At 47.3% G+C, this 26,526-nt stretch overlaps 1 protein-coding gene across 2 annotated transcripts in view; it reads left to right on the top strand.

Moving 5' to 3' along the window:
- tiam2a (TIAM Rac1 associated GEF 2a) overlaps positions 1–26,526 on the top strand; it is a 90,910-nt gene that overhangs the window by 57,628 nt on the left and 6,756 nt on the right. For both annotated transcript variants that reach the window (XM_056295561.1, XM_056295562.1), the window contains 7 exons: positions 1,158–1,252; positions 14,543–14,764; positions 16,040–16,108; positions 19,339–19,464; positions 21,254–21,362; positions 24,146–24,325; positions 24,746–24,864. In XM_056295561.1, coding sequence (XP_056151536.1) covers positions 1,158–1,252; positions 14,543–14,764; positions 16,040–16,108; positions 19,339–19,464; positions 21,254–21,362; positions 24,146–24,325; positions 24,746–24,864 — 920 coding nt within the window. The remainder of the gene's footprint in view (positions 1–1,157; positions 1,253–14,542; positions 14,765–16,039; positions 16,109–19,338; positions 19,465–21,253; positions 21,363–24,145; positions 24,326–24,745; positions 24,865–26,526) is intronic.

Here is a 26,526-nt window from a genome sequence, read left to right as displayed (position 1 = left end):
AGCAAGATCCGAGATAATCTGGAAGCTGTTAAAACTCACATTCTCCCTCTTAATCTTCTAAACATTTTCAGATTAAATGTTTTAAATGCTTTTTAACGTCCGAAGGGGCCAGAATGAAGCAATGTGCAAGTTCCTCTTGACTGACGGTAATTCATTAGCATCATTATTTCCTTCTCCAAAACCCCAGGTTAACGCCACGAGACTAATGGCCTTGTGGTGTGACTTGTTTTGAATGCTTGCATTTTTCTCCTCCTGCGCCTCTAGAGGGCGCATGTCCCCAGGAAGGCTGATAAAGAGGCAGGGAGATGATAACTGACTGTTGGGAATTGACAAAAATATCCCCCCAGAGCTTCGTGATAACTTTATTTTCATGCACCATTATTTTGATGTATCGACCTTGATGCAAAGACAAGAAATCTAAATGCAAATGAAGAGGAATCTTTATTCCTTCTGAGAGCAACCAGTAGTCAGACACCAGGCTGACCATGATCGCCCACTGAAAAGAAGCAGTTCAGCTCTACGAAGGCACCGAGAGTCTTCTTTTGTTCCTGCCGTTACATTGGCCCGTTTCCCAGTCAACAATCGGCAGTAAATAGTTGTAACACGCCAACTGCAAAGTAGTTTTTCTCGGGACTTTGAATCTAATGAGATGTGGGGAAGATCAGCAAGATGTTCTCATCACTCCCATTTGGTCTAATCAGTTCTTTTCCCTTCTAGTAAGGATTGCACATTACTGTACATTACTGTACATTACTAAGGAGAGATTTTTAACAAAACCAAAAGAGAGCTTCATACCTGCAAACGCTGTCCTGTGGGATTCCCACCCAAACAAGGATAATGATAACAGGGTTGCTCTTAATAGGATTGCCAAGTGGCATGTTTGTTTTAAGTGGGGTGACATTGTTCCATGGCTGTTTTTAGAGACAGACATCAAGTTCCCAGCGACTGACGGGCGCCCGTCATAGTTTAAGCTCTAACTAGCCACTATTGTTTATGTTTTGTGGTCTGTAGAGAAATGTGTTCTTGCAGATATGGTTTCCATTCAGAAGCAGCGATGGGAAGTGTGAGCAAAACAGCACATACACACACGCGCACACAAACAAAATGTGCATAATGAAACTAAAGTCAAACTTGACCATCTTCCCTCTCCTCCACAGATGTGTGCACAGAGGCTGATGGTGGGGAGTCCCTGGGCCTAAGGCAGGATGACGGTCACGCCCACCATTTACACAGGCCTGTTCAACACAGTAAGGTAGGAAGTCTGTGTGCATTTGCGTACGTGTGCATGTTTGTATTCTGTGTGTAGGAATTCACAAGAACGAGGAAGACGTGGAAGTGATGTGAAGTATTTCTTTTCTGTCCAAATCTGTGTGCGGCTGCACCTGTGTGTTTGTAATGGTCCTCGGTGGCAGCTGCTGTGGAGGGCTGTCAAGCCAGGCTGGCAATAGTCCGGAGCATTATCATAATTAGGCTACTCCATCCCAGCCACGAGTGTAAACACAGCTTTTTACTGTCACTTAGACAGTTGCACACTGAGAGGAAAGGCTATCCAAAGCCTGCAATCTGACCGCCTACTACACCCACACACTTGTGCACATGCACCCACACACATGCGGCCGCAGATGGAGCAAAGTCCTCAGTAGGTCTGTGCTTTAGCACTCCACTGTCACCCTCACCTTCTCCCCCTTTACTTCTCCATCATGACATTAGAAACTGGTGTGACCTCGTTGTAGAGTAAGACAGGCAGCCATTTTATTTAGAGGAAGTTTACAGTTCAATGCCTGTTCTCTGCTCTAATCAGCACATTCAAACCGAGGTAACCAGTGTAGGCAAATGGTACCGTGCCTCTTTTTTTTTTTTTCGTTTTTGTTTTTCCATTTCAGTTCAGCTTTGCAGACAGAGCTGCAATTGAAGTAAACCAAGCAGTTGTCCCTTGTGAATTTTGCTAGTTAACCAACCTATTTCTGTTCCTTGTATAGTTCAGTGCATGCCGTTTTGATATGTAAATAATAACGGTATTGGAGCCATTAATTGAGTGTGGGTATCCCAGTGGGCATTATGGCTCAGCGTTATGGTAATGTTATAGGATAGAGTCTCTGTGTGCTGGTTCATTTTTTAAGGGCCGCAGTAATGAATTAATTTGGTCACCATGAGAAGCTGTGTGTTGATAATGTAGATGTGGAGGAGACGGGGGATGGTGTTTGCTCTCATGCATTCATACCCATTTGCGTCATTCGCACATTGTGCAGCGGCTTTCTAAGCCATGTCATCTGTAGTTTATCATACATATTTTTGTCATTCAAAACAGGGCTTTGGGGAAAGATTGAACCGACTTTGCTTGTCTGCGTCTTCAGTAAAAGTCGTAAAACTACTGCTACTTTACTACTCTTATTTATATTTATTACTTTAGTTATTATTCATTAATTATATTTATTATTTATTATTTATATTTATCATATAATGTATTTATCTATATTTAATAAATATGTATTTATTTATGATTTATCTATTTATTTATCATTTATTTATCTATATCAATTTTTTAAATATAATGTATTATATATAATCTAAATATTTATTATTTATATTTATTACTTTACTACTACTGTTAACGACAGTTGTAAAAACCAGCAAAAAAGAAGTGCCATGTCTGCATGGTTATTTCCTTTGTCGGTAGACTTGGGTGGTAGTAGTGCTGTGGAGTGTGTGTGACCCGGGGTCAGCCAGGAGGTAGATTACAGAAGACAAGTCACTCTGCTCCCCTCTCTTCATTATCCCTGTGTGTATCTCTGTCTGGCTCGCTCCCTCTCTCGCCCTTTTTGTTAGCCTAGCGACGTGAGTCAGTCCCACTGCACTGGGATCTGCACTGCAGCACTGCTGCTCAGCACTCTGCTCTGGGCTCAGCGTTCATCTTTTGCCGAGGCGACGGGAGCCGCATGATAGGACGGGAGAGGGACGTGACATTATGTATGCGTGGCGTCTCGGCGGCGGTGATTACAGATGTGTGTGGTGCACGATTGAAATTGATATGAAAAATAAAAAGGGAGAAAATGGAAGGAATGGGGGGGGGAAAACATTTCAAAAGCTTTGTTTTTTTTTCTAACAAGCTTTTCTTTCATCCCCATTCCTGCTAGATAGGAACAGATGCTTTAAATGCGGTAAAACAACATGGGGCGATACGTTGGATGCCAGGAAACGTGATAGCTGTCATTGCAAATAGCTGATTTTATTCCCCTCACTGCCATCCTGTCGTTCCTTGGGGTGGGGGGAAAAAAAATCAGCAGGTAGGAAATCAGCCATGTATCGGTATAAGCACAAACCCAAACACAAGCGTGCACATGGTATTATGAATGTCAGCTGAGATTGATAGGGGAGGAAAGACCCATTTCAAGCCTTTTGTCACACCTTGTAATCGTCTGCTTCGCTGGATTCTGCCTACCTTTTGATTAATTGCTCCGTTGCATTCCAATTTGTGGTTATTACACCAGGGAGCAGTGTGTGTGTGTGTGTGTGTGTGTGTGTGTGTGTGTGTTTGCTTGGGGAAAGGGCTTATTCAGCAAAGTTAACAGTGCCTTTGGAATAGTGAACGTGAGATCCTATAGCTGCGTGTTACTTATTGATATATTTTGCAATACAGCACCATAGCGATTAGTTTAATTCAATGTTATGTCACCATTAAGGGCTTAAAAGATCAATCGCTGGAATCGGCTGTATTGCCCCCAAGTGAATCCGTTGAGGCAGTTGGGTTTAAATTGATCTGCCCTGATAGTGTATGTTTGGCTAAGTAATACTGTTGTCATGTGGGCTTAGATTAGAAACATGGCTGTAATGCACGCACCGGTGTTGTTCCCATCCCAGCTCGGACACTTACCAGTTTGAGACCTGGGTCTTTTGGCTATTGACAGACCCGTTTGCTGTTCATAGAGCCCCACACACGCATCTGAACACATACAGCATACCAGGCAAAACAGATTGGAGGGACACAGGAGATAATCTGGCACAGCCTGGATCCACCACATGGCATCAGTCCACCTTAAGGCTTTTACACACACACGCGCACACACACACACACACACACACACACACACAGATGCGCGTGTACATGCATGCTAAGATTGTTTTATGGTGTACATAAGTGCATTACAAAATCCAGTTTTCATCCATTCTTGCTGCCTGTGCTGTGATGTATGCAGTTAAAATTAGGTTAAGGATGACTTTTGGTTCCAGTGTACGTTTGTTTTGTCATATTTTGAGCCAAATCTTTTTTTCCTTAACAGTTTTGGTTGCCGTTCTATCATTTATTATTCAATGATCTAGATTTGCTAGTTATCGTTCTGTATGTTTGTTTTTTTTGGGGGGGGGTATTTTTTTCTCCACTCATCAGTTTGTTAACATGATGAGGTTGTGACACTCTGTCCAAACTCAGTCACATAAATGTCAGCATTGCATCTTTGACACATGGTTATTAAGTGCTGGATCTGTCCCAGTCATGAAATGATGAAAGGCTAAACAAGAGGACGCATTAAGCCTCTTTCTGTCTTGGTTTATTGTCCGGACAAGACCTTTTCAATAAGAGCCTTTAAATGGATTTGTAAAGACTACGATGACCACACCCTTCTCATTCAGTCAATACAGAATGACTGAGCTTGAGTCTGTTGATTTAAGGTTTTGGTCTTGTTGTTTTAGGCCACTGAGTAAGATCCAGGCTTCTCTTGGCTGTCTGTAATTCTCTGCTTTGTTTTTGCTATTGAATGATTCTCCCACTCCACTCACTGGTCTCTTTGGATTTTAAAAAAAAGAAGCATCTGAGATGTGTTTTTAACAGTTTTCAGAATGTGTGAATATAGGAAAGTTGAATTATTCAGTTTCATCGCCTCTCTCTTATCATGGGCTTCAGACTTCAAAAAGCTACAGCAGATATCGAGGGATATTAGGCTATATCAGTTCCTTCAAACATCATCCTTCCTTGGAGCTACAACCATCCCCTCCCCAAAACTTAAAGCATCTCCTACCCCTCACCCAACCCCACTACCCCAATTCCTATCCTATGCTATACATGTGAGTGTGCAGAGGGGAAGTGGGGATGGTGTGTGTGTGTGTGTGTGTGTGTGTGTGTGTGTGTGTGTGTGTGTGTGTGTGTGTGTGTGTGTGTGTGTGTGTGTGTGTTGCGACTAAGCCCTTTAGCCACCATCTGGCCTTGAGCAGGCTAATAATCGGGGTTTACTGCTGTCAACACTGGTCTGTCTGTCCCAGTCAGTCTACATCACTGTGAACAATCTGCAAAGACAGAGCTGAAGACAGCAGAAGTAAGAAGTGAGGATACGCAGGGTGACCGGCAGACCCCCAGATCCAGCATGACCCAGATGTGGATATGACGGCTAAACCCAAGGCGCTCATGGCCGTGCCGGTTGTGGTCCCTGTGGCCGAGGAGGACCCTCAACCTTGTGTCTACATCACCACTTTGATAGAGCTCTTTATCCGGGACCAGTCCCCAGTTCAGGCCTTGTGCTCTCTCCTGGCCATGTGCTGGTTCTGGCCCGACGGCTGCGAGGCCGAGGAGACGGACCTTTTCCTGGGATCGGCGCTGCTTAGCGTTCGTCAGCTGCTCAAAGACAAGTTGGTTTCGCTGGCCCAAGAAATGGCTGCCTGCCTGGCCTGTCAGAAAGGCACTGACGGAGACAAGCGACTGGTAACTGGGGTTGATGAGGTGGTTTGGGGAGGGGGGTGTTCAATATTATAATTTTTGTGGAAGTGATGTCTGTTGAGGGTTTTGGTAATGTTTTTAGATTTGAAGCATTTCATGAACATGGCTTCTAACTCATTCAATCATATTTAGGGTTATTCCTTTTTTTATTTCATTATTTTATTTTATTTTTTAAATCAACATATAGCCTCATTGGTAAGAAAATCGGCAAAACATATTTTTCCTGCACCCCACCACTATTCTCTCGTAGCCTCTCCCTCATATTCTATCCCTTGGTATTGCCCATGTGTTTTCATTCGAGGTAGGATTTCACAGAAACTCCATCATCAGAGTTGCAAGTAAGCCTTGCTCTACCACCTTGTACTTGCTAAAACAATTAAGCTGTTGATAAAAATGTGTAATTGTTTCTGATTTGTCAGCTTGCTTTGATGAGTTGCCTGTTTGCCAAAAACAGGATTCTGACTTAGCTCTCAGGAGCATTACATGTTGTGCAATGCTCCTGTCAACAATGTGCTGACAACTACTGAAGGTTTATAGTGCAGGGAGCCAGACAGGGGCACGTCACAAGGGCATGGTGCAATCAGGAGTTCTGCAAAACTCATGCCATTACTTAAACCTGCAGTAGACAACTTTCCACCCACCCCACCCCACCCCACCCCCCAGCGTGTCTTAGTGTTTTTATTGTTTTGCCGCTGTTGCGAAGACAACCAGATCGCTTTCTGTTTATTAGCAGCCTGGCTACTGTCCAAGGCAAGAAACAACCATAAGAATCCCAATTTGAACTAGAAACCCTGATCTCAGTGCTATGATAAAGACAGAGTAAAACATCTGGTAGTAATGAAGTAGGCAGGTTCTGTTACGTACTGATCCAGTAGAAAGAGTGCCAACTGAATATCGGGTTTGAACCCTCTCGTGTCCCGGATGGAGCTCGTTCCATCTAGTGAATGCCCGTCCGAGGTTCACGCTTGTCTTACCTCTATTTCTATCACTCCCTCTTCGCCTTCTGTGCCTCCTTCGTCAATGGGGTTCTTTTTCTCTTGCCGGGTAGAGTTTCCATTGTCACTTCAATTGTCCCTTCAACCACCGTTTCTGCTACTGGGATAGCTACCGATGGCTACCGGGGAAAACGAAAGTGCTATCCTCTTCCTATTTTGGTTGTGCGGTGGTTGATGCAGTTTCTTTGTGCCGTAAATCGAGCCTTTATTTTCTCCACGAGATCATACCCGGGGGCAGACAGAATTGCATAGTGAAAATAAGGCTTATGGGGAACCAATCTAAATGCCAATGGTGTCATTATTCTACAGCTATTACACTGCAATCAACGTTTACTTGATAATGATAATCACAGAAAGTTGAATCAGTTCATCTCGACACGACGTTTATTGAGAGAAACGTGTCATCACTCTTCTAACTGACCTCTTCAGTCTCAACTGACTGCAGGTATCCCCACCCTTATAAACAGTACAGCGGCATAACGAACGAAAACAGCGATCTGTTTCATATGCAGATTGCCACGAGCATTAACTAGAGTTACAATGACCATGTCTACTATTCACACAGGGTTGGGGAATAGTTGCAATTACAGCATTGTAAGATGGTGACAGATGTACTCTTAGCCCCCCCCCCCTCGGTTCAGGGGTGGTCATTCCCTCTTCAGATAGATAGCCTCTTTGACTCCCCGTTCAAACCAGCGTTCCTCCCTATCTAGGTGTGCACATCCTCATCCTTGAGAAGGAGTGGCCACTGGCCTGTAGATGGGTGTAGACTGTGGAGTTCTGCCCTGACGTGTTAGCTCTCCTGTGTTGTGCCATCCTCTTGGCCAGCGGCTGTTTGGGTTCCCCGAAGTGCAAGTCATGGCATTCCTCCTGGCACTTATCAGCGTACACTATACTGCTCTGTTTGTGTTGTGTCCAGATGAACTGATTCAATTTTGTGATTGCCCTACCTGGATTATTGAGCATGCATCAAGACATTCGTAGTGATCAGTAAAAGCAAAAAAGTGGTCTACTGCCGCTGTGTAAATCTGCTGATTTAGCGACTACTGTGTTCGTCTGTTTCGCATAATCTCCAAAACAGCCCTGATTTTAACCATTCCCTATGGGGATCATGTGGGGCAGATGTGTGGTGCAGCTCGCCCAGGGTGCATGACCGGAGCTCTCTGTCCCCCAAAGGGAGTTGTTTCCAGGTAAAGAGGGGACACAAACAGCTCAGGGCTTTGCTGTCACATACGCTCCATAGGCACGTATTTCATCTCTCATTTGCTTTCATTTAGATTTGGGGATGTTTGTGTAACGAATGCAGTGGATAGTGATACCGTTTCCCTCCCTTTTGTACCGGCAGTCACAGAGGAAAGTGGCTCTGAATAGCTCCGGGGATGCGGTTAAATGGATTTTTAATCCAAAGCCTGGTTCATTATTAAAACACACTCTCTCTCAAAGTCCTTGGAGACTTAGCAGAATAATATTTGTTTAGAATGAATCGTAAAAGGCTTAAATGGGCAGGAGCGGCGTGCGACAGGCCGGGCCTTCCCCCTCATCCTCCTCTTTCCTCCCTTTTACTTTGTTTGATTTATGAGCATGTGTCTTGGTTTATTGAGCTTTGAAAAGAGGATGGCAATGTGGCACTATAGCCCCCTAACATGGCAAATGAATCACTGGCCTACCGGGCTGCCAATGGGTCCTCTCTCTCCGCTTCTCGCTCGCACACAGCAGTATGACAAGGCTCTTTCCTATGAGGGATGGGCGACGCGATCCCCAGGGACACGCCTATATTTTATCCTCTGGCCTTTGTCCTCCCCAACCCGGTTTGTTTGTTTGTCTGAGCCGAGAGAGGGCTCCTGTGTTGGTGAAGTGCAGGGCTTCTCCTCTGATTTCGGCAGCAGTTCATCAAGATAGTGGGCCGAGCGTTTTACATAATGACTCCGAGGGAGCGTCGAAGGGAGATGGAGACAGTGTTTGGAGTTTATCTTTCACCTTCAGTCCCCCAGAGCCGCGCTCTCTTCTCCTGAAAGTGTTTGTAACTGACTCATAGGAAAAACTGTTGGTACAGGATTCAAATAAAATGGACTTAAGACAATGGTGCTGTGCTGTACCAACATGGTTACTTGCGTTTATGTCTCTAATAATGTTGTGTGTGCGCTCATCGAATGGCCTGTATTCTGATAAAATGTCTGTATAGTGAGTGATTACGCCATTACTGCCGTTAGTGTTTCACTGCAGGCATGTTTGTGGATGGTACACGAGGCTTCTCGGGCACCTGTAGATGCAGAGAGTGTCGCTGACATAACCCCGTGGCCTGCTAAGAAGGAGATGTTTGTTTTCTGGCAGTAAGGTGCTGTGGACAACACCTAGCTGACGGATGGAAACTGCCCAGCTAGCCAAGCCCTGCACTTAAACTGACTGCCTCATCCTCAACTGTTCCCCCAACCTCTACAGGCCATACCGAGGACTTTGAGACACACCGACTAACACACCTTCAGACTGTGTAGTCCTCTTCTTGCATACTATATGGGTACCTGAGTCATGCACTTACTTGCTAAATCAAGCTCCCATAACCCCTTCTTCTTATTGGCACTCTCAGATAGCGAACATGCCTTCATCCTAGAAAGGTACCCTGACCAGCGGTGCCGTCCTATAGAGAGTGTTGCTGAGGACCGACGTGTGGCGATGTAGTTGAAAAACAGCGAAGTTTCCCTTTAATGAACTAGGCTCGGATGGGAGACGTTGTTATGTTTTGTTCTTGTGCCACAGTTTGGTTTGCTGTTGTGTTGTCAGTGCCCCCGCTGGCCCAGCCTGCCCTGTCGGAGTCAGCCATTCCTGTCTGTGTGGAGGTAGCAAGCCAGAACAGTCTACATTGTACTGCTGCTATTGAGAGGATGAACACAGGTTCTGTGCCTGGCCTCCGCAATGGGCTCTCTGGAAACTACGCAGGGGTCACACACACACACACACACACACACACACATACACACACACAGAGTGACACAGAGAGAGAGAGAGAGAGAGAGGGAGAGAGAGAGAGAGAGGGTTATAATGAGGCTACATGGAAATGGATGGACAGAATGAATGGGAAGCAGGAAGGACAGTGCGGTAGAGGGAGTGACGGAGATTCACATTGATGGAAAGGGAGATGATGAAAAACATTGAGAGGGGAAGGAAGTGCAGAAGTTTGCCAGGGGAGGAATGTCCCCTCCGTACGCACCAGCCAAGAGTTCTGATGTCCACTACTGAGTGATATGCAGATGAAGGAAAAACGGACCGGCGGCGAGCGCTTTCTCATCTGCCTACACCTACAGAACAGCAGCACCAATGCAATCAATGGGCTCGATCCCCATCAAAGTCCACTTCTCCCCGTAGGCATAGTATTCGAGACCGTCTCAAACCAAACCAGGCCTGGTAGACGGACGGGCCGAAGGAAAGAAGGATACTAATGAGAGAGCAAGGGGAGAGGGTGGGTTAAAAAAAAGTGTGGAGTGGATTTGACTGACCACCAAACGACAAGGAGAAGTTAATGGAGAGAGAAAGAGCGAGGCAAGAATACGCCAAAGAAGACCAGGACAACACAGTTTATATCCTAGTCTAGTCTTACAAGGGTCTGTAGGTTTTGGTGCGCCCCTGGACCCTGTCATGCCAGCGTTCAGGGCAGGTAAGCTGCGTAGGAAGGGTTGCTCTCTGGCCCGGAGGACCCAGCGGCAGGCCACGGCTGCATGGAGGCTCCTCTACAGACTGCTCTTCATGGTGAGTGAGACCTCCTGAACGGGAACGGCTGTCGAGTAGGAACCCGGACTGATGGGATATTTAGTTTGATGCTGCCGCTTCTGGTATTTTGGTGCTGAATATATTTTTTTTATTTCTTGCAAGGCGAGAGGGCTTGTCCAGTGAGCGGCTCAGTGCTTTTGAAAGGGACTCTGTGCATTAAAGGCGTTTTGAAATATTGATGGAGAAGTTGAATGATTTGGTGAGAGAGAGAGAGAGAGAGAGAGAGAGAGAGAGAGAGAGAGAGAGAGAGAGAGAGAGAGAGAGAGAGAGAGAGAGAGTTTTAAGAAGTAGTAAAACTCTCCCTCTATCACCTTGGCATGGCCCTGTTTTGCGAGCGGTGTGAAAGAAGTTGGAATAGCACCTTACTTTGATTTGAGGATCTGTGTGATGTCGGCTGACAACAGAAATGCTGTTGATGCCCGTTTGAATGAAATTGCTGATGTGAGTGTGGAATGGGGAAGAAAACCGACTTTACAATATAGTTGGTTTTTATCCAACAAGCCAGGGTTGAAAAGCCTCTAATTATTTTACTTTTTTTGGACAAACAGACCCCCACACACACACACACACACACACACACAATTCTGCTGAAGGCCACAAGCCATGAGGAGAGACGTTTTTTCCGCCACAGTCCGACACCTCCGGCTTATGTTTCCAAGTGGGCCTGAGCAGGAGTTCGGAGCTGCGATGTCAGATCCGCTCCAATTTTCTCAGTGCTCCCGGGCTTTTCTCCCACCTCCGCCACTTCCTGTCCTCGGTATTTAATTGGCTATTTGGGCTCGCTGTCGGTTTGTATTGATGGGATCGCTGCGAGGCCATCGCAACTCCCGAGTCATGTCTGTCTGTTCTTGTCTTGTCTGTCTGTCTGTCGCTCTCCCGCCGTCTGGCTTTTCTCTCTGCCCATCTTGCCCCAGTCACGTCTCAATGCAGGTGTCTGCTTGATGAAAAGGTTATTTAGCCAGACAGCTGTGTGAGAACCGGGGGAGAGCCTGTATATGTTGGGAGTCTGTGTTTGCCTTTGGGGGGTGAGAGGATGCTAATGTATGCGCGTCTCCAAGCTTCTGAATTAGTAACTGTGCATCTATTTGCTGGGTGTGTGTGTGGCTCGGCAATTGTTTCATTAATGCGGGTAGTGTGTGTGTGTGTGTGTGTGTGTGTGTGTGTGTGTGTGTGTGTGTGTGTGTGTGTGTGTGTGTGTCTGTGTGTCTGTGTGTCTGTGTGATGTGATTATGAACTCATATCACCAGCATGTGTAGGAGGAGAATCAGCTTACCACTTGAGCAGCTCTTTTCTCCCTCTCTCTCTCTCTCTCTCTCCCCCTCTCTCTCTCTCTCCCCCTCCCTCTCTCTCCCCCTCCCCCCCCTCTCTCCCCCTCCCTCCCTCTCTCTCGCTCTCTCTCTCTCCCCTCTCTCTCTCTCTCCCCCTCCCTCCCTCCCTCCCCCCCCCCCCCTCTCTCCCCCTCCCTCCCTCCCTCCCCCCCCCTCTCTCCCCCTCCCTCCCTCCCTCCCCCCCCTCTCTCCCTCCCTCTCTCTCTCTCGCTCTCTCTCTCCCCTCCCTCCCTCTCTGTCGCGCTCTCTCTCCCTCCCCTCCCTCTCTCTTTCTCTCTCCCCCTCCCTCCCTCCCTCCCTCCCTCTCTCTCTCTCTCTCTTGCTCTCTCTCTCGCTCTCCCCTTCCTCTCACTCTCTCTCTCGCCCTCTTTCTCTCTCTAACACATTATTTTTAAAGATACAGGCAGTCTTTGGCTGGAGCAATCAGCGATTATCCCGTTATCTCTCCATCTCCCCCAAGGCTGCCTCCCCCTGTCTGATCCTACCAGAGGGTTATAAGAGAAAATTACGACCTTCACCCTCTCTGCCTCCTTGCAGACGCTCTGTCCCTGCCTGCCTTCTGTAACATGTGTGTTAACATAGCTTGAGTGGCTCTGTGTGTGTGTGTGTGTGTGTGTGTGTGTGTGTGTGTGTGTGTGTGTGTGTGTGTGTGTGTGTGTGTGTGTGTGTGTGTGGAAGAAAGAGAGCGTGTTGGTGAGAGTGTGCATGTTGGTATATACACAGTGTTTGTGTGTCTTGCACTCTCCTGTCAGCACGGCTCCTGCTCTCCCTGTGTGCGGTGGGAGATGTTGAGTCTCCTCATAATTATCAGCCCACATGCTTAGAGCCCCAGAGCGGGCGTGCCGTTGCGGGTTGTAGATCCCTTGACAGAGACTGCCTCGCCAGGACGCGGAGGCCACGCGGGGAGGTGAACACACCTCTCTTTCTCTTACTCCCTCTCGTCTCGTCCTCGCGTTTCCTCACTCACTCTCTCATAACACAAATACACACCACATGTAGTGTAGCTCGGGAGCGCCGTCTCTGGAGTGTCCACGCTATAATGAGCTAGCTGATGAGTTTCTGGTTTATTAACGAAAGCCGTGATGTGCTCTGGGAGGAGGGCGGTGTAATCGTCAGCAGACCCTTTCCTGTGTGTGTGTTAGAGAGAGAGAGAGAGAGAGAGGGTGAGCGAGAGAGAGCGTCTATGACTGTCAGAATGCGAGGCGTATTGATCTGAGTTATCTCTGTTTTGTGCTGTGGTTTGTGACAAGACACACTCGGGCACTAGATCCCTCAGTGTTTTTTTTGGAGCAAAACCCACTCGTGCGGATGCACACACAGGCTGATGTGCAGGCACAGGCGGGTAAATGGTGCCAAGCGGCTGCTTGGCCCGGCGTGGTGGCAGCCCTCCCTCGGCGTTATGTAGCGGGTGGTGAACCAGCTATTACTGGCACCCATCAGCCACTGCTGGAGCCAGCGAACACCCGCCTATTACGATACTACATCACGGCGTTCACACGGACGAGTCAGATGAGTCACCCGATCACTATTTTTAACGGAGAAATGAAATCATGACACACGGCCCCTGTGCTTCAGTCTCGACCACCTCGTCCTGATTAATGCAGTATTTTTTCCGGAAAAGCGTGACAGATGGAACGTCTGACGCCTGTATGAAAATATAGTTTGAATGCCACCAGAAAGCAGGCAGACATCTTGTAAAGGAAATGGATGGATAAAGAGGGTGAACGTATGCCCTGTATTTACTACAGTGGGTTAAAAGATATTTTGGTTAACAGCCAGGTGATGGCAAAGAAACTCTGATAATGATAAGTTTTGTGTGACCACACTCCATTGAATAACAGCCAGGGGTAAGATTTGCATGCGTGTTGTCGGGGGCTAAATGTAATGCCCTAATCCAAGCCAGGGCAGTTCAGTACAATGATCTGGGCTTTCTGTCTCAACTGAGGATGACTTTAAATGATAAGCCGTGTACTTTCTCATAGGGTGTACTTAGGCATAAAAAAAGCAGGCAAAAAATATTCTGTGATAATTTAGTTGAGGTACTGTTGACTATGTAGGCCAAATGAGATGCTGTGACGAAGCTATGGTAACCCCCCCCCCCCAAGACCCCCCTCCAATCTTGCAAAAACTATAACACAACATCCACTTGGGAACTTCATTTTATAGAGAATTTAGTGAAAATGATATAATGCAAAGCTGCATAACTGTCCATCAGTGATTTTTTTGGGGGGGGGGTGTATTTTAGCATGGTATCTACTGGGATATCCAGCTAATCTCTTAGGCTTACAGTAAAATCTTTGATGTGAGGCAATTAGCATACAGCACACAGCCTAATCGCTATAATGCTACAGTAACTTCCCAGGGGAACTGTTTCATCGTTGCCCATATTTGCAGAATAATATATGTCCTTATTTCATTAAGTGGAGCTGCTGGATCTGTTACCCTCACCAGTCATCTGCCAGGGCTCTGCTATATAACCTGTGCTTTCTTGCGACTCTGGTGTTTGTCTGCATGCATGCACGCACACTTGTGTGTGTGGGGGTGGGTTTCTATCAGATAAAAAGACATTTTAATAAAAAGAAAGCCATTTGTTTTACGATGTGATCTCATCTCGCTCTCTTCACCCTTCTGGTTGTCAGGTTGTCATAACCTCTATCTCGCTGATCTTAATTCTTCTCTCTCTCTCTCTCTCTCTCTCTCTCTCTCTCTCTCTCTCTCTCCCCCTCTCTCTCTTTCTCGTTATTCTATTATAGAGTGTGGACACCGTGTGCACCCTCTACCAGTCCTTCCAGGAGGGAGCCGGCTCTGGAGGAGTGAAGGAGGCCACCAAGGAAACCCCAGCGGGACAGGGGTTGGGCTCAGGGCCCGGGGCAGAGGCCACCCTGCTTAGACCCTGCCCCAGGCACATGAGTGCCACCGAGAGGCTGCGAAAGGTCATCCAGGAGCTGGTGGACACGGAGAAGTCCTACGTGAAGGTGAGAGTCTGGGGCTTGCGTTGTTTTGTACGGGCTCTTGTGTGAGCTGTGGAGTTTTGCTGATGCTTTGTTAAGGGAAACTTGGTCGGTGAACAAGTCCTCAAATGCAAAACGACTCAGGCCAGAGGAAGACACAATTTTATGCTTTGCTCGCAGGTCCCCTTTTCCTGTCCCATAACCTACTTCTTTCTTTTTTTTTGTGATGAAGAAGAAACAAACTACAATGCCTATTTCATTCATTTCTAATATGTCTTTTTTTATGGCTGTGTGAGCCATCAATCCTGCACAGTAACATGCACCATGCTGTCATCCGCCGGGTCTGCTCACATTGTTTACGATGTGTGCCACATAGGAGCGACGCAGAACATAAAAAAGGAGGCGGTGACGTTTACCCCCAGCATCACAGCCAGAGCCCCTTCCCCGCACCTCCTGCACCTCCTCACAGTCTCTGTTTATCCTTCTCCTAGCTCATCATTTAGCCGACCCGTACCGTTTAAACCGCCGACCCGACCTTTTGTTACTTGACACACATTAAAGAGCTACGCTCACGATTTTACCCCCTTCATCTCTTAACGCCTGTCAGAGCTTCCTGATGATGCTACACATCTCTTTTCAGCGTTCCCTCTTTATTTTTTGTCTACCCTTGCACACACTGTATCTCTCTTCCCCTCATTCTTTATTCATCTTTTCTTTTTCCCCCTTTGTGTGTATGTTTGTGTGTGTGTGTGAGTCCTTTTTCTTTTGCATGCCTGTGATTTGTAGTTTGGGGAAGAGGCGGTCTTCCCAGTATTCCTTGCTGTGGTGGCAGTCTGTACAGCTGTATCCATTAGTGTGCTGGAGGCTAAGCTACAGCGCCTTAGGTTGCAGTGTTGGGACGGGGGGGCGGGGGCGGGGACAGGGGGGGCGGGGGTAACTTGTTCAGGCTCATAAATCAACCTAATGAGAATATCTCCACCGATACCGAGACGAGCTGCAGCCACAATGGAGGAGGAGGAGGAGGAGGACAAAGACAGGGAGAGGTAGAGGAATGAGGGTCAGGGCGTGGGGGGACTTGGCGGTAAAGAGACGTGGGGAGGAGAGAGAGGGAAGGGTCAGCGTGGAGACGAGGAGAGATGGACTGGAGGGGGATCAGAAAGCTTTTAACAGGCAGGTTTGAGGCATGGTGTTGGAAATTGCCGTTTGATTCACTGTCATTGACCCTTTTTTTGTGTGTGTGTGTGTATGTGTGTGTGTGTGTGTGTGTGTGTGTGTGTGTGTGTGTGCGTGCATGTGCAGGACCTGACGTGCCTGTTTGAGATCTACCTGAAGCCCCTGCAGAACGAAACCTTCCTCACACTGGACGAGGTATGTGTGTGTGTGTGTGTGTGTCAGTGTGTGTGCACACAGAAGGGCATTGTGGGAAGGTGTGAATCTTAATGGGACACTGAGTTTATTATTAGCTAGCGGTGGTGTCACAAATCCCATCTAGGCCGTACACCTCATGACCGGTGTAAGTGGCCGGAGGACAAATAAGCGTCCCCCCCCCCCCCCCATGACCTTCTGCGTTCCTGGAGGGACGTTACAATAAAACGGAGCGCTAAAGCAAACCCACGCTTTAAACATTTTATTCAAATTCACACTCCGGATCTTCCTCAGCCGCCACCGCCGCCGCTAAGAGCCATAAAACCCGGCGTGATCGTTCTTTTTACTGACACCTGGAATTACTCTTTGTCTTTGGTTATCTCCGCCAGGCGGTAGCCTGGAGGGGATTATATGTGTGGTCGTGTGTGTGTGTGTGTGTGTGTGTGTGTGTGTGGTCGTGTCTGTGTGCGTGCACGTGCGCGTGGCTAATTTCACAAACTACTGGACCTGTCGGTCTGAATCCTTTGTGCACAGTTATGACTGTATGATGAAGAACCTGTCGTGGTTGCGGTGATTCAAAACCTCCGAGAAACGTTTGTCCTCGCCACCGCCGCTCCCTCTCTTCATTCACTCCCTAGCTCGCTCGACCAACGCTGCTCTCTGTCTCTGCCTGATCTGAGTCAACCGTGCGCATGTGCGACTCGTATCGACGGTTGAGTCAGCTTGGGTGGCGACGGTGTCGAAACCGTAACGTGATGTATTCGGTCAGGTCCGTCTTAAAAGTAAACGAGAAGTCGATGGTATTTCGCAAGCCAGCAAATCATCGTTCACTGCTGATCTCCGCTCAGGAGAACTGGAGGAAGACTGGATGAACCAAACATGATTCGCCACGCAGAGGTGCCGTAGAACCAATCACAAGGTTTGTTTACAATAACGTCCGGGTAGAAAACCCCTGCATCATGTACGTACAATTTAATGGCGAGGAACAACTGAGATATATTCTCAACTGAAGGGAAAATGGTTAAATCTTGTTGTGTGGTGTCCGGGTGGCGTGGCAGTCTATTCCGTTGCCTACCAACACAGGCATCGCTGGTTCGAATCCCAGCATTACCTCCGGCTTGGTTGGGCGTTCCCCACAGACACAATTGGCCGTGTCTGCAGGAGGGAAGCCGGATGTGGTCGGGTATGTGTCCTGGTCGCTGCACTAGTGCCTCCTCTGGTCGGTCGGGGCGCCTGTTCGGGGTGGGGGGGGGGGGGAACTGGGGGGAATAGCATGACCCTCCCACGCGCTATGTCCCCCTGATGAAGCTCTTCACTGTCAGGTGAAAAGAAGCGGCTGGCGACACCACATGTATGGGAGGAGGCATGTGGTAGCTGCAGCCCTCCCCGGATCGGCAGAGGGGGTGGAGCAGAGACCGGGACGGCTCAGAAGAGTGGGGTAATTGGCCAGATACAATTGGGGGAGAAAACGGGTGAAACCCCCCCCCCCCTCAAAGAAATCTTGTGTATGGGGGTGCTCGGTAAGGACAGAGTGGAGCAGGGTTCAGGTTTTTCAGACTTACATCTGTGGAGAGCTGACATGCTCGAAGACCGCTCTGGATTCAGCGTCTGAAAAGGGTTGACTCTGTTTCACTTTTCCTTACAGCCTTTCATGCACCACTGAATTACCTTGATTTGTAATTGATAAAATTAACGCAATATCTGGCAGCGACATGTCGAATGTTTTCTTTTTTCATGATGTTATCTCAAAGTGTGTGCAGCTCATTCATCCAAAATGCATGTTTGATGCCATCACGTCTCATTGATAACAACACTGTTCACCAGTGTTAGGTTGGAAACCCAATTTACCTGCCGGACCACAGACTCAACGTTGCCCCACGTTGGGCACAAAATGTTTTTGTGGGCGGCACAGTGGCGCAGTGGTTAGCACTGTCGCCTCACAGCAAGAAGGTCCTGAGTTCGAACCCCGGGGTTGTCCAACCTTGGGGGGTCATCCCAGGTCCTTTCTGTGTGAAGTTTGCATGTTCTCCCCGTGTCTGCGTGAGTTTTCTCCGGGTGCTCCGGTTTCCCCCACCATCAAAAAGACATGCATGTTAGGATTAATACTCCTGTCTGAGCCCCTGAGCAAGGCATGGCAAGATGAACTGGAGTTGGTCCCCGGGCGCGACATGGCGGCTGCCCACTTTTCCTAGCTACGCAGCTAGGATGGGTTAAATGCAGAGGAAGAATTTCCCCACGCGGATCAATAAAGTAAGAAAAGAAAAGAAAGAAAATAACAGCTTGAGTTTACCCAAAACTAGTAGTTATCTGACTGGCGGGGAGATGTAGATAGATTTTTTCCATATTTCCCGTTCAGTCGACTTGGGTGCTGTGCAGAAGTCTTGTAATGGCTGGAAAAACACTGTTTTTCCTGTCCGTGTATGTATGCGTGCGTTTCCCTTCTCCGGGTAAGCGAAAAAAAAGGGGTGGTTGTCACCAAGTTTGAGCCCTGGAGAAGGGGGGATAGTACGTACGCCTGGCAGAGATCTGCAGTCTGAGTGCACTCCTCCAGCTGTTCCTGTGGCAACATATGGCTGTAGCCGCAGAATGCTAACGACCTTAGTGTAGCACTTTTCAGCCCCCTGTGCAGAACTGCACCAAGTGTGACCTCAAACACAGCACGTCTCTCCCCAAGATACACAAGTCGATAGGCCGCTGAGCGCCGGGGCAAATTAAACGCCCATTATGAGACACTTGGACATGTCCAGGCACAAAGTGGACAAGTGGACAAGGACACGTTGGTCTCTGAACAGCTTTTAATGAAGGGAAGTGTGTGCGTGCATGTGTGTTGTGTGTGTGCAAGACAGAAAGAGAGCAAGCGAGAGAGAAGCAGAAAGAAATGATAAGCGCTTGCATCCTCATGTGTGCGTTCATGTGTGTTGCAAGGCCAGCAGAACCCCAGCTTGTCCCCAAGTGCCTCTGTTAGAGATGACCCATGGGGGTGGTTTTATAGCGCCCCTGGGTGTCTGAATGACTGACTGTTATGAATGACCTGCCATCTATTGGCTCTCCTCTCCTTCTTCCTCTGCCCCCTGTCTTCTCACCCTCTCTCCCTCTGTCCTCTCCACCTTCATGTCGTTTCCTCTCCCTCTCCCCTTCTCCCTACATCCTCTGCTCTCTCCACCTCCTTCCCACTCTGACCCCTGCCTTCCACATCTGTTCCCCTCCTCTTTCTCTCCCCTCCCTCTTCCCAGATGGAGAGTCTGTTTGGTAGCTTGCCAGAGATGCTGGACTTCCAGAGGGTCTTCCTGCAGACCCTGGAGGAGAGGATCGCCTCCTCACCTGATTTCAGCATCCTGGAGACCCCCGGACAGTTCAAGGTGAGATACAGTGTCCAGCAGATAAACATGCACACACACACACACACACACACACACATTCATGCGGGCTCCCGTCCACAAACACACACTGAGTACTTTGTGATGGGTTGTCTGTACATTTTACAGTTTTTAGCTGCGGTTATGGTGGATGCTGTGTGTCTTAAGGCTAAGGCTGCGGTCACACCAGACACCGGCGGAGTGAAATTCGTTTAGTTCCCCATCAAAATAGACCGGACGGGAAGCTTGGTGACAGAAAACACTTCACACAAATAAATTAATGAAACATGGTTAAACCCTCTACCATCAGCTTCACATCTGACTGCAAACCTTGCGGCCTATTTTTTTGTGGAGCAAGTTATATTTTGGCAGAGCACAGTAGTATTTAATGGGGTGGTTATATACACTTCTAAAATGATAGCTGCTTCTCTTTACTCTGGTGACCGCCCTGTCAGAGGTCAACACTTTCAGAGCAGCACTGTTATTGGTCGACGGTGTGAATTCACATGTCAAACCTCACAAAATCTGAACTCAGCTGGAAGGAACTGAGGCGTACCCACAAGTAAATTCCCTTGTCGTGTCGAATGCATTGATGTGAATTGAATTTGCCCTGAAATGTTGCTTTCACCAATAGGGATGTGTACCAAAACCCGGTATTGAATGGGTATTAAATTATTAAAAAGCCGTAGTATTGACAAGCTCTGACGTTAACACACACACACACACACACACACACAGAGCCTGCTCTTAGTGGCAATGGCAGAGCGAGAACTACATGGTCAGAAATCTGGTTATACGTCACGAGAGTCGATGCTGACGGTGCTCGTCGCCACAAGTGCAACAAGTCTTTTGCGTGACTTGTAAACATCTGGTGAAAGTGCATCAAATACAGGCAGAGAAATGCACCGTTTTGGACTGTCTAGCTCGTAGTTCATCCCTCGCTTCCCCATCCACCTCAGGTATGTTCTGTATGCCAGCAGCCTGCAGCCCACACCGAGTTCACTAAATTATACAAACATGGCTTCATGATTAAAGCTCTGCACAGATATGAGAAAATAAAATGTTAATTCTGTTCTTAATTTGCTTTTTCTGTTTTTCGCTTAAAAAAAAAACAATAACAAAAAGAATAGCTAAGAGTACTGTTGGAAGTACTGGCTCGATAAGCAGTATCTGTAAGAGTAGTAGTACCGTGTTAAAACCTGAACGGTACCCATCCTTATTCACCAGTGCCAGTGTGCCCATAGCCTGAGGTGCATAGCAAATAGGTGCTGAATAAATTACTGGAAATCAATCAAGATTTCAAGTGCATGATTAATAAAGAAAAAAAAATACAATGGTTTTTATGATAATCCCTCATCATTACACAGCCTGGCCTGAGGTAGAAGCAGACATTTAACGTCCTGTATGTTCTTCTGAACGTGGTTGAGTTTGGTCAGTGTTCCAGTGGACGGTGTGTTGTGTTCTTTTAGCTTATCAGTAACTGAAGGGTTGTGACGGCAGCATGACAGGCTGTTTTATAGGCCCAACATGACAACGTGTGGGGTCTATTGATCCAGCAAGCAGTTGACTGGTTTAATTGTATGCTGGTGAAAGCTTGTGTAGTCAGTGACCAGGCCACCTAGAGGACGGAGATGGCGTTTGAAATCTCTCCCAAGAGACGGGGAAGAGAGTGGTCAGGTCAGGACTTGACATGTTCACACCTCTCTCTCTCTCTCCATGTCTGGTTTCCTCCTCGCTTCAATGCTCCATCTATTTCTGTTTCTCTGACACCCCACCCCCCTCCTGTTTACAGAAGCTGCTGTTCTCTCTGGGGGGTTCGTTCCTCTACTATGCCGACCACTTCAAGCTCTACAGCGGCTTCTGTGCCAACCACATCAAGGTCCAGAAGGTCCTGGAAAGAGGTACGGTAAACGCGGCATTCACACGCTCGCCACCTGCGAGCTCAAAACTGCCATGGAGGAAATCCATTTTTATGCAGACATACACTTGATTCAAACCATACCACATCCCTGCTGAATATGGTGTTCTTGCACCTGCATTGCATCACAGTCACCTTCCTAGCGACAGTCTACATTCAAGGCTTGCCATCAATTATGTACAAACGTAAACATCTAACTGGGTGAAGTCAGACAGCTGGTGAATGTGAAGTAAAGGGGTGCCACTTTACTGCAGCTAGCCTTAGAGTCCACTTTACACTTGAGCTGGCACAAATTCCTAAATGTCAACAAATGCTTGATGAAATTAGATTCTCCACATGTTCATTTCAGTCAATCTTCGTTCCAACCCTCACCTATGGTCATGAGCTTGGGGTAGTGACCGAAAGGATGAGATCGTGGATACAAACGGCTGAAATGAGTTTCCTCTGTAGGATGTCTGGGCTCAGCCTTAGAGATAGGGTGAGAAGCTCGGACATCCGGAGGGAGCTCGGAGTAGAGCTGCTGCTCCTTCGCATCGAAAGGAGCCAGTTGAGATGGTTCGGGCATCTGATTAGGATGCCTCCTGGGCGCCTTCCTTTGGAGGTTTACCGGGCACGGCCAACAGGGAGGAGACCCCGGGGTAGACCCAGAACTCGCTGGAGGGACTACATGCCCAGTCTGGCCTGGGAACACCTTGGAATCCCCCGGGAGGAGCTGGAGGGCGTTGCTGGGGAGAGGAACGTCTGGAGTGCCCTACTTAGCTTGCTGCCACCGCGACCCAACCCCGGAGAAGTGGCTGATGATGAATGAATGAATGAATGAACATGCTAATTTCATATTCAGCACTAAGTTAAAGCTGTGCTCAGACTGCACGTGTCATCCCTCACCTCTTGACTGTCAACTAAAGCAAAGGAACATCAAAATGTAAACTGAGTAATAACTAGATTTGTGTTGTCCTGGCTGTTGATGAATTGCATTGAACAATGGCAACCAGAACACGTCTGAAGTAAAATATCTCTGTTGAGAGGCTAGCCTCACTGATGCTACTCAGGAACCTTTCCCATTAAAAAAAAGAATCTTAAGAAGGTTCGTTTTGATAGGGGTGGATGAAAGATCTGATCGACCCAAATTCACCAGAGTAGAATCACGTGCAATGAACCACAAAGCAAGCAGGGGATTGGTTGTATTACAGGGAGAAGAGAGGGTCTACTTTTATTGAGCTGGCTGCGCTGTTTTACATTTGAAAGTCACGTTTGAGAAGGCCGCCACAACCTCATATTTACGGTTAAAGTGAACCAGGCTATTGCAGTCGTGACCCCTGACCTCTGGAACAGCCTTCCCCTTCCTATTAGAGCTGCCCTACTATCTATAATTGTTTTGGGTCCCACCTTGAAATTCAGTTCTGCTGTCGGGCCTTTTAAGTCTCGTCAAGCTGCCCGTTTGTGTCAGATATCTTATTTTAGATAACCTCTGCTTTTCTTTTCTTTCTTTCTTTTTGAATTGCACAACACTTGGATCCACTTGGGTTGCTTTAAAGCGTGGTTTATAAATAGATTCACTTAAGATTCACCAACTTGTCAGTCTGTGGCAGCACAAAACCGGCACAAAATGGTTCCAGATAGCTATGATTGGAAAAAGAAGCTGGACTCAAGGCAGCAAGGACATATGGGTTCATGTCCTTGTCTGAAGTACTCCTCTGTCTTTCAAGCCTAATTTCAGACACAGTAAGAGCAAAATGCTGTGTGTGTTACTGCAGTTGATCCACGGGGGGACAATCATAGAGCATAGTGTAGCATGCTAATCTGCACTGTACAGCTAAGAACAGCCTGTTATAACGTGCCGATGGTTATGCTGTGTACAGACTGACTGCATGCTGCAAAACAACTTAGCACAGTCTGGTCAGAACCAGCTGAGGCAAGCACACGGCACAGAATCTCTGCACTTTTTTGCCATCCCTTTAAGTGATTATGTGCCGAAGCCTTCCACCTTCCTCTTCCCATCGTGCCAGTTGCCCTTACTTTACTGAGTTCCTCTGTTTAATTGGCAACTCATTAATTACCTGCCAATTACTCTGGGAGGTGTCAATGCGGGTGCCTGTCTGTGGCAGGGAGTGTAATGACTAATACTTTAATGGCCCCGCTCAGCTGGCGTGCTGCAAACAGGGTGGCTGCACAGCTCGGGGAAATGTCATCCTCTTAAAATAAGACTGGAGAGTGTCTTGAAAAGGTGTGATACCCGTGCTTTCACACCACAGTGTTGATTCAGCCTTACCTAAGGTTCGCCCAACAGCAGCGTGATGTTTTACACATTACAAAGCTTAATTTTTGCCCTTGGCAACTCGCAAGGACCTTATCTCAGCATCAGCGTGGTTATCAGTGGTGGCTTGTTGAGTTTAATGATGGTGCGAGCAGAGGTCTAGACTCATGTCACTGCAGGGCGCATGTGGTCCTGTGTCCACCGTCCTGCAGTTGGACAACATTGGTCATGTCAAGGTGAGGAGAGGCCCCCTACTGGAGACTCGCTATTGCACCGGGATGATGTATTGGGATGCAGTGTTGTATCTCACACTGAATGAACTAAATTCATTCTAGGTTACCGAACTGAAGTGACTGGGTTTAATATATAGTCACATCTTTCTGTCTCACCACCTCCTCATTAATACCTAATTAATGAGGTCAGTGAAAGGACATGTGGGGAGGGCACAAAGACCATAAATGATGGTTGTTCAAGATGACACATTTGACTCCATGTGTGTCTTCTGTTTTTAGCCAAGACGGACCGAGCCTTCAAGGAATTTCTGGATGCGAGGAACCCCACCAAGCAGCACTCGTCCACCCTGGAGTCGTACCTGATTAAACCGGTACAGAGGGTGCTTAAGTACCCCTTACTGCTGAGGGAACTGGTCTCTCTCACTGACGCAGACAGCGAGGAGCACATCCATCTCACTGGTAAGCTGAAAAGCATATGCACACACACACACAAACAAGCTCACTTGACTGTTAGATCTTCTGAAGCACTTATTGCAGTGGTCAGCTTCACACTGTGACCAGAACTGTGTGTCATCTGGACTTGACACATCCGCACAACAAAAGAAAAAAAAATTGAAAGCGACAAAGAGCCCTTAACAGTTTTGAATTGATGCATAGCAACCATTTTCAGGCCAAGAAATAAACTCTCAAAATGTTTACATTTGATCTGTGAAAATCCCATTCAGTTTCAGTTTGGCTAACATAACGTTAACATACATACCTCAATCTGTTCTACTTTAATATTTAAGGGAAAAACAACATTTTAGTCTAATGAAAACTTGCTCACATACACAGGCTGTTAACTTCCTCTACTCTCTCCTCCTGCCCTTGTTTCAACAGAGGCCCTCAAAGCCATGGAGAAGGTTGCAAGCCACATCAACGAGATGCAGAAGATCTACGAGGACTATGGCTCTGTGTTTGACCTGCTAGTTGCTGAGCAGACTGGTCACGACAGAGAGGTGGGTAGATATAGTTACTTCAGAAAGAATTCAGACCTTTTCGCTTTTTGTACTTTGTGTTGCAAATTTAATTTTAAATGGATAAAATTGCCATTTTTGCCCATCAATCTACACTCAATAACCCATAACGACGAAGTGAAAACAAGTTTTGAATTTTTTTTTGCAAATTTACTAAAAATAAACTGAAACCTCTCACTTACACAAGTATTGAGATCCTTAATTCAGTACTTTGTAGAAGCCCCTCTGGCAGCAATTACAGCTTCGGTCTTCTTTGGTAAGTCTCTACAAGCTTTGCACACCTGGATTTGGGCAGTTTATCTCATTCTTCCTAGCAGATCATCTCAAGCTCCATCAGATTGGATGGGAAGCATCTGTGAATTTCTATCTTCAGGTCTCTCCACGGATGTTCTATGGCGTTAAAGTCTGGGCTTTGGCTGGGACACTCAAGGACACTCAGAGACTTGTCCTGAAGCCACTCCAGCATTGTTTTGGCTGTATGCTTCGAGTCAATGTCGTGCTGAAAGGTGAACCGTTGCCCCAGTCTGAGGTTCTGTGCACTCTGGAGTAGGTTCTCTCTCTCTCTTTTTTTTGTTGTTGCATTTTCTGCCTTTTTTTGGATAGTGATAGCAGAGATAGAGACAGGAAAGGCAGGGGAGAGAGAGGGGATGACATGCAGTAAAGGGCTCGGGCTATATTCGAACCCAGGCTGCTGCAGTAAGGACTTAGCCTTATGTGTTACGCACTCTACCAGGGTGCCCCTGGAGTAGGCTTTCTTAAAGGACCTCTGTATTTTTCTGCATTCGTGTTTCCCTCAGTTCTGACCAGTTTCCCTGTCCCTGCCGCTGAGAAGCACCCCCATAGCATGACACTACCACCAACATGCTTCACCGTAGGGATGATATTAGCCAGGTGATGAGCAGTGCCTGGTGTTCTGCTCAGAGAGTTGTTTTTGTCTCATTAGACCAGAGAATCTTTTCCCTCATGCTTTGAGTCCTTTAAATGACATTTGGCAAACTCCAAGTGGGCTCTTACATGCCTTTCACTCAAGAGTGGCTTCTGTCTGGCCACTCTACCATAAAGGCCTGATTGAAGGAGTGCTGCTGAGATGGTCGTCCTTCCGGCAGGTTCTCCCATCTCTGCAGAGGACTTGTGAAGCTCTGTTAGAGTGACCATTGAGTTCTTGGTCACCTTCCTGACCAAGACCCTTCTTGCCCGGTTATTCAGTTTGGCCTGACAGCCAACTCTAGGAAGAGTCCTGGTGGTTCTAAACGTCCTCCATTTTACAATTATTGAGGCCACTGTTCTCCTGGGAACACTCAAAGCTTTAGAAATGGTTTTACACCCTCGCCCTGATCTATGCCTCATCACTATTTTATCACGGAGGTGTATAGAGAGTTCCTTGGACTCCAAGGCTTGGCTTTTGGGCTGACATGCATTGTGAATTGTGGGAACTTATATACATGGATGTGTGCTTTCCTAAACTATATCCAGTCAATTCAGTTTGCCACAGGTGGACTACAGTCAAGTTCTAGACACGTCTCAAGGATAATTTAAGCAAACAGGACACACCTGACCACAGTTTGGAGTGCCACAGCAAAGGGTCTGAATACTTCAGTAAATGAGACATTTCAGTTTTGGATTTTTAATAAATTTCAAATATTT

This window comes from Lampris incognitus, chromosome 16, assembly GCF_029633865.1.
Source record: "Lampris incognitus isolate fLamInc1 chromosome 16, fLamInc1.hap2, whole genome shotgun sequence".
NCBI lineage: Eukaryota > Metazoa > Chordata > Actinopteri > Lampriformes > Lampridae > Lampris > Lampris incognitus.
Note: the sequence above shows the minus strand (reverse complement) of the source record. Positions and strands in the feature narration are given on the sequence as shown.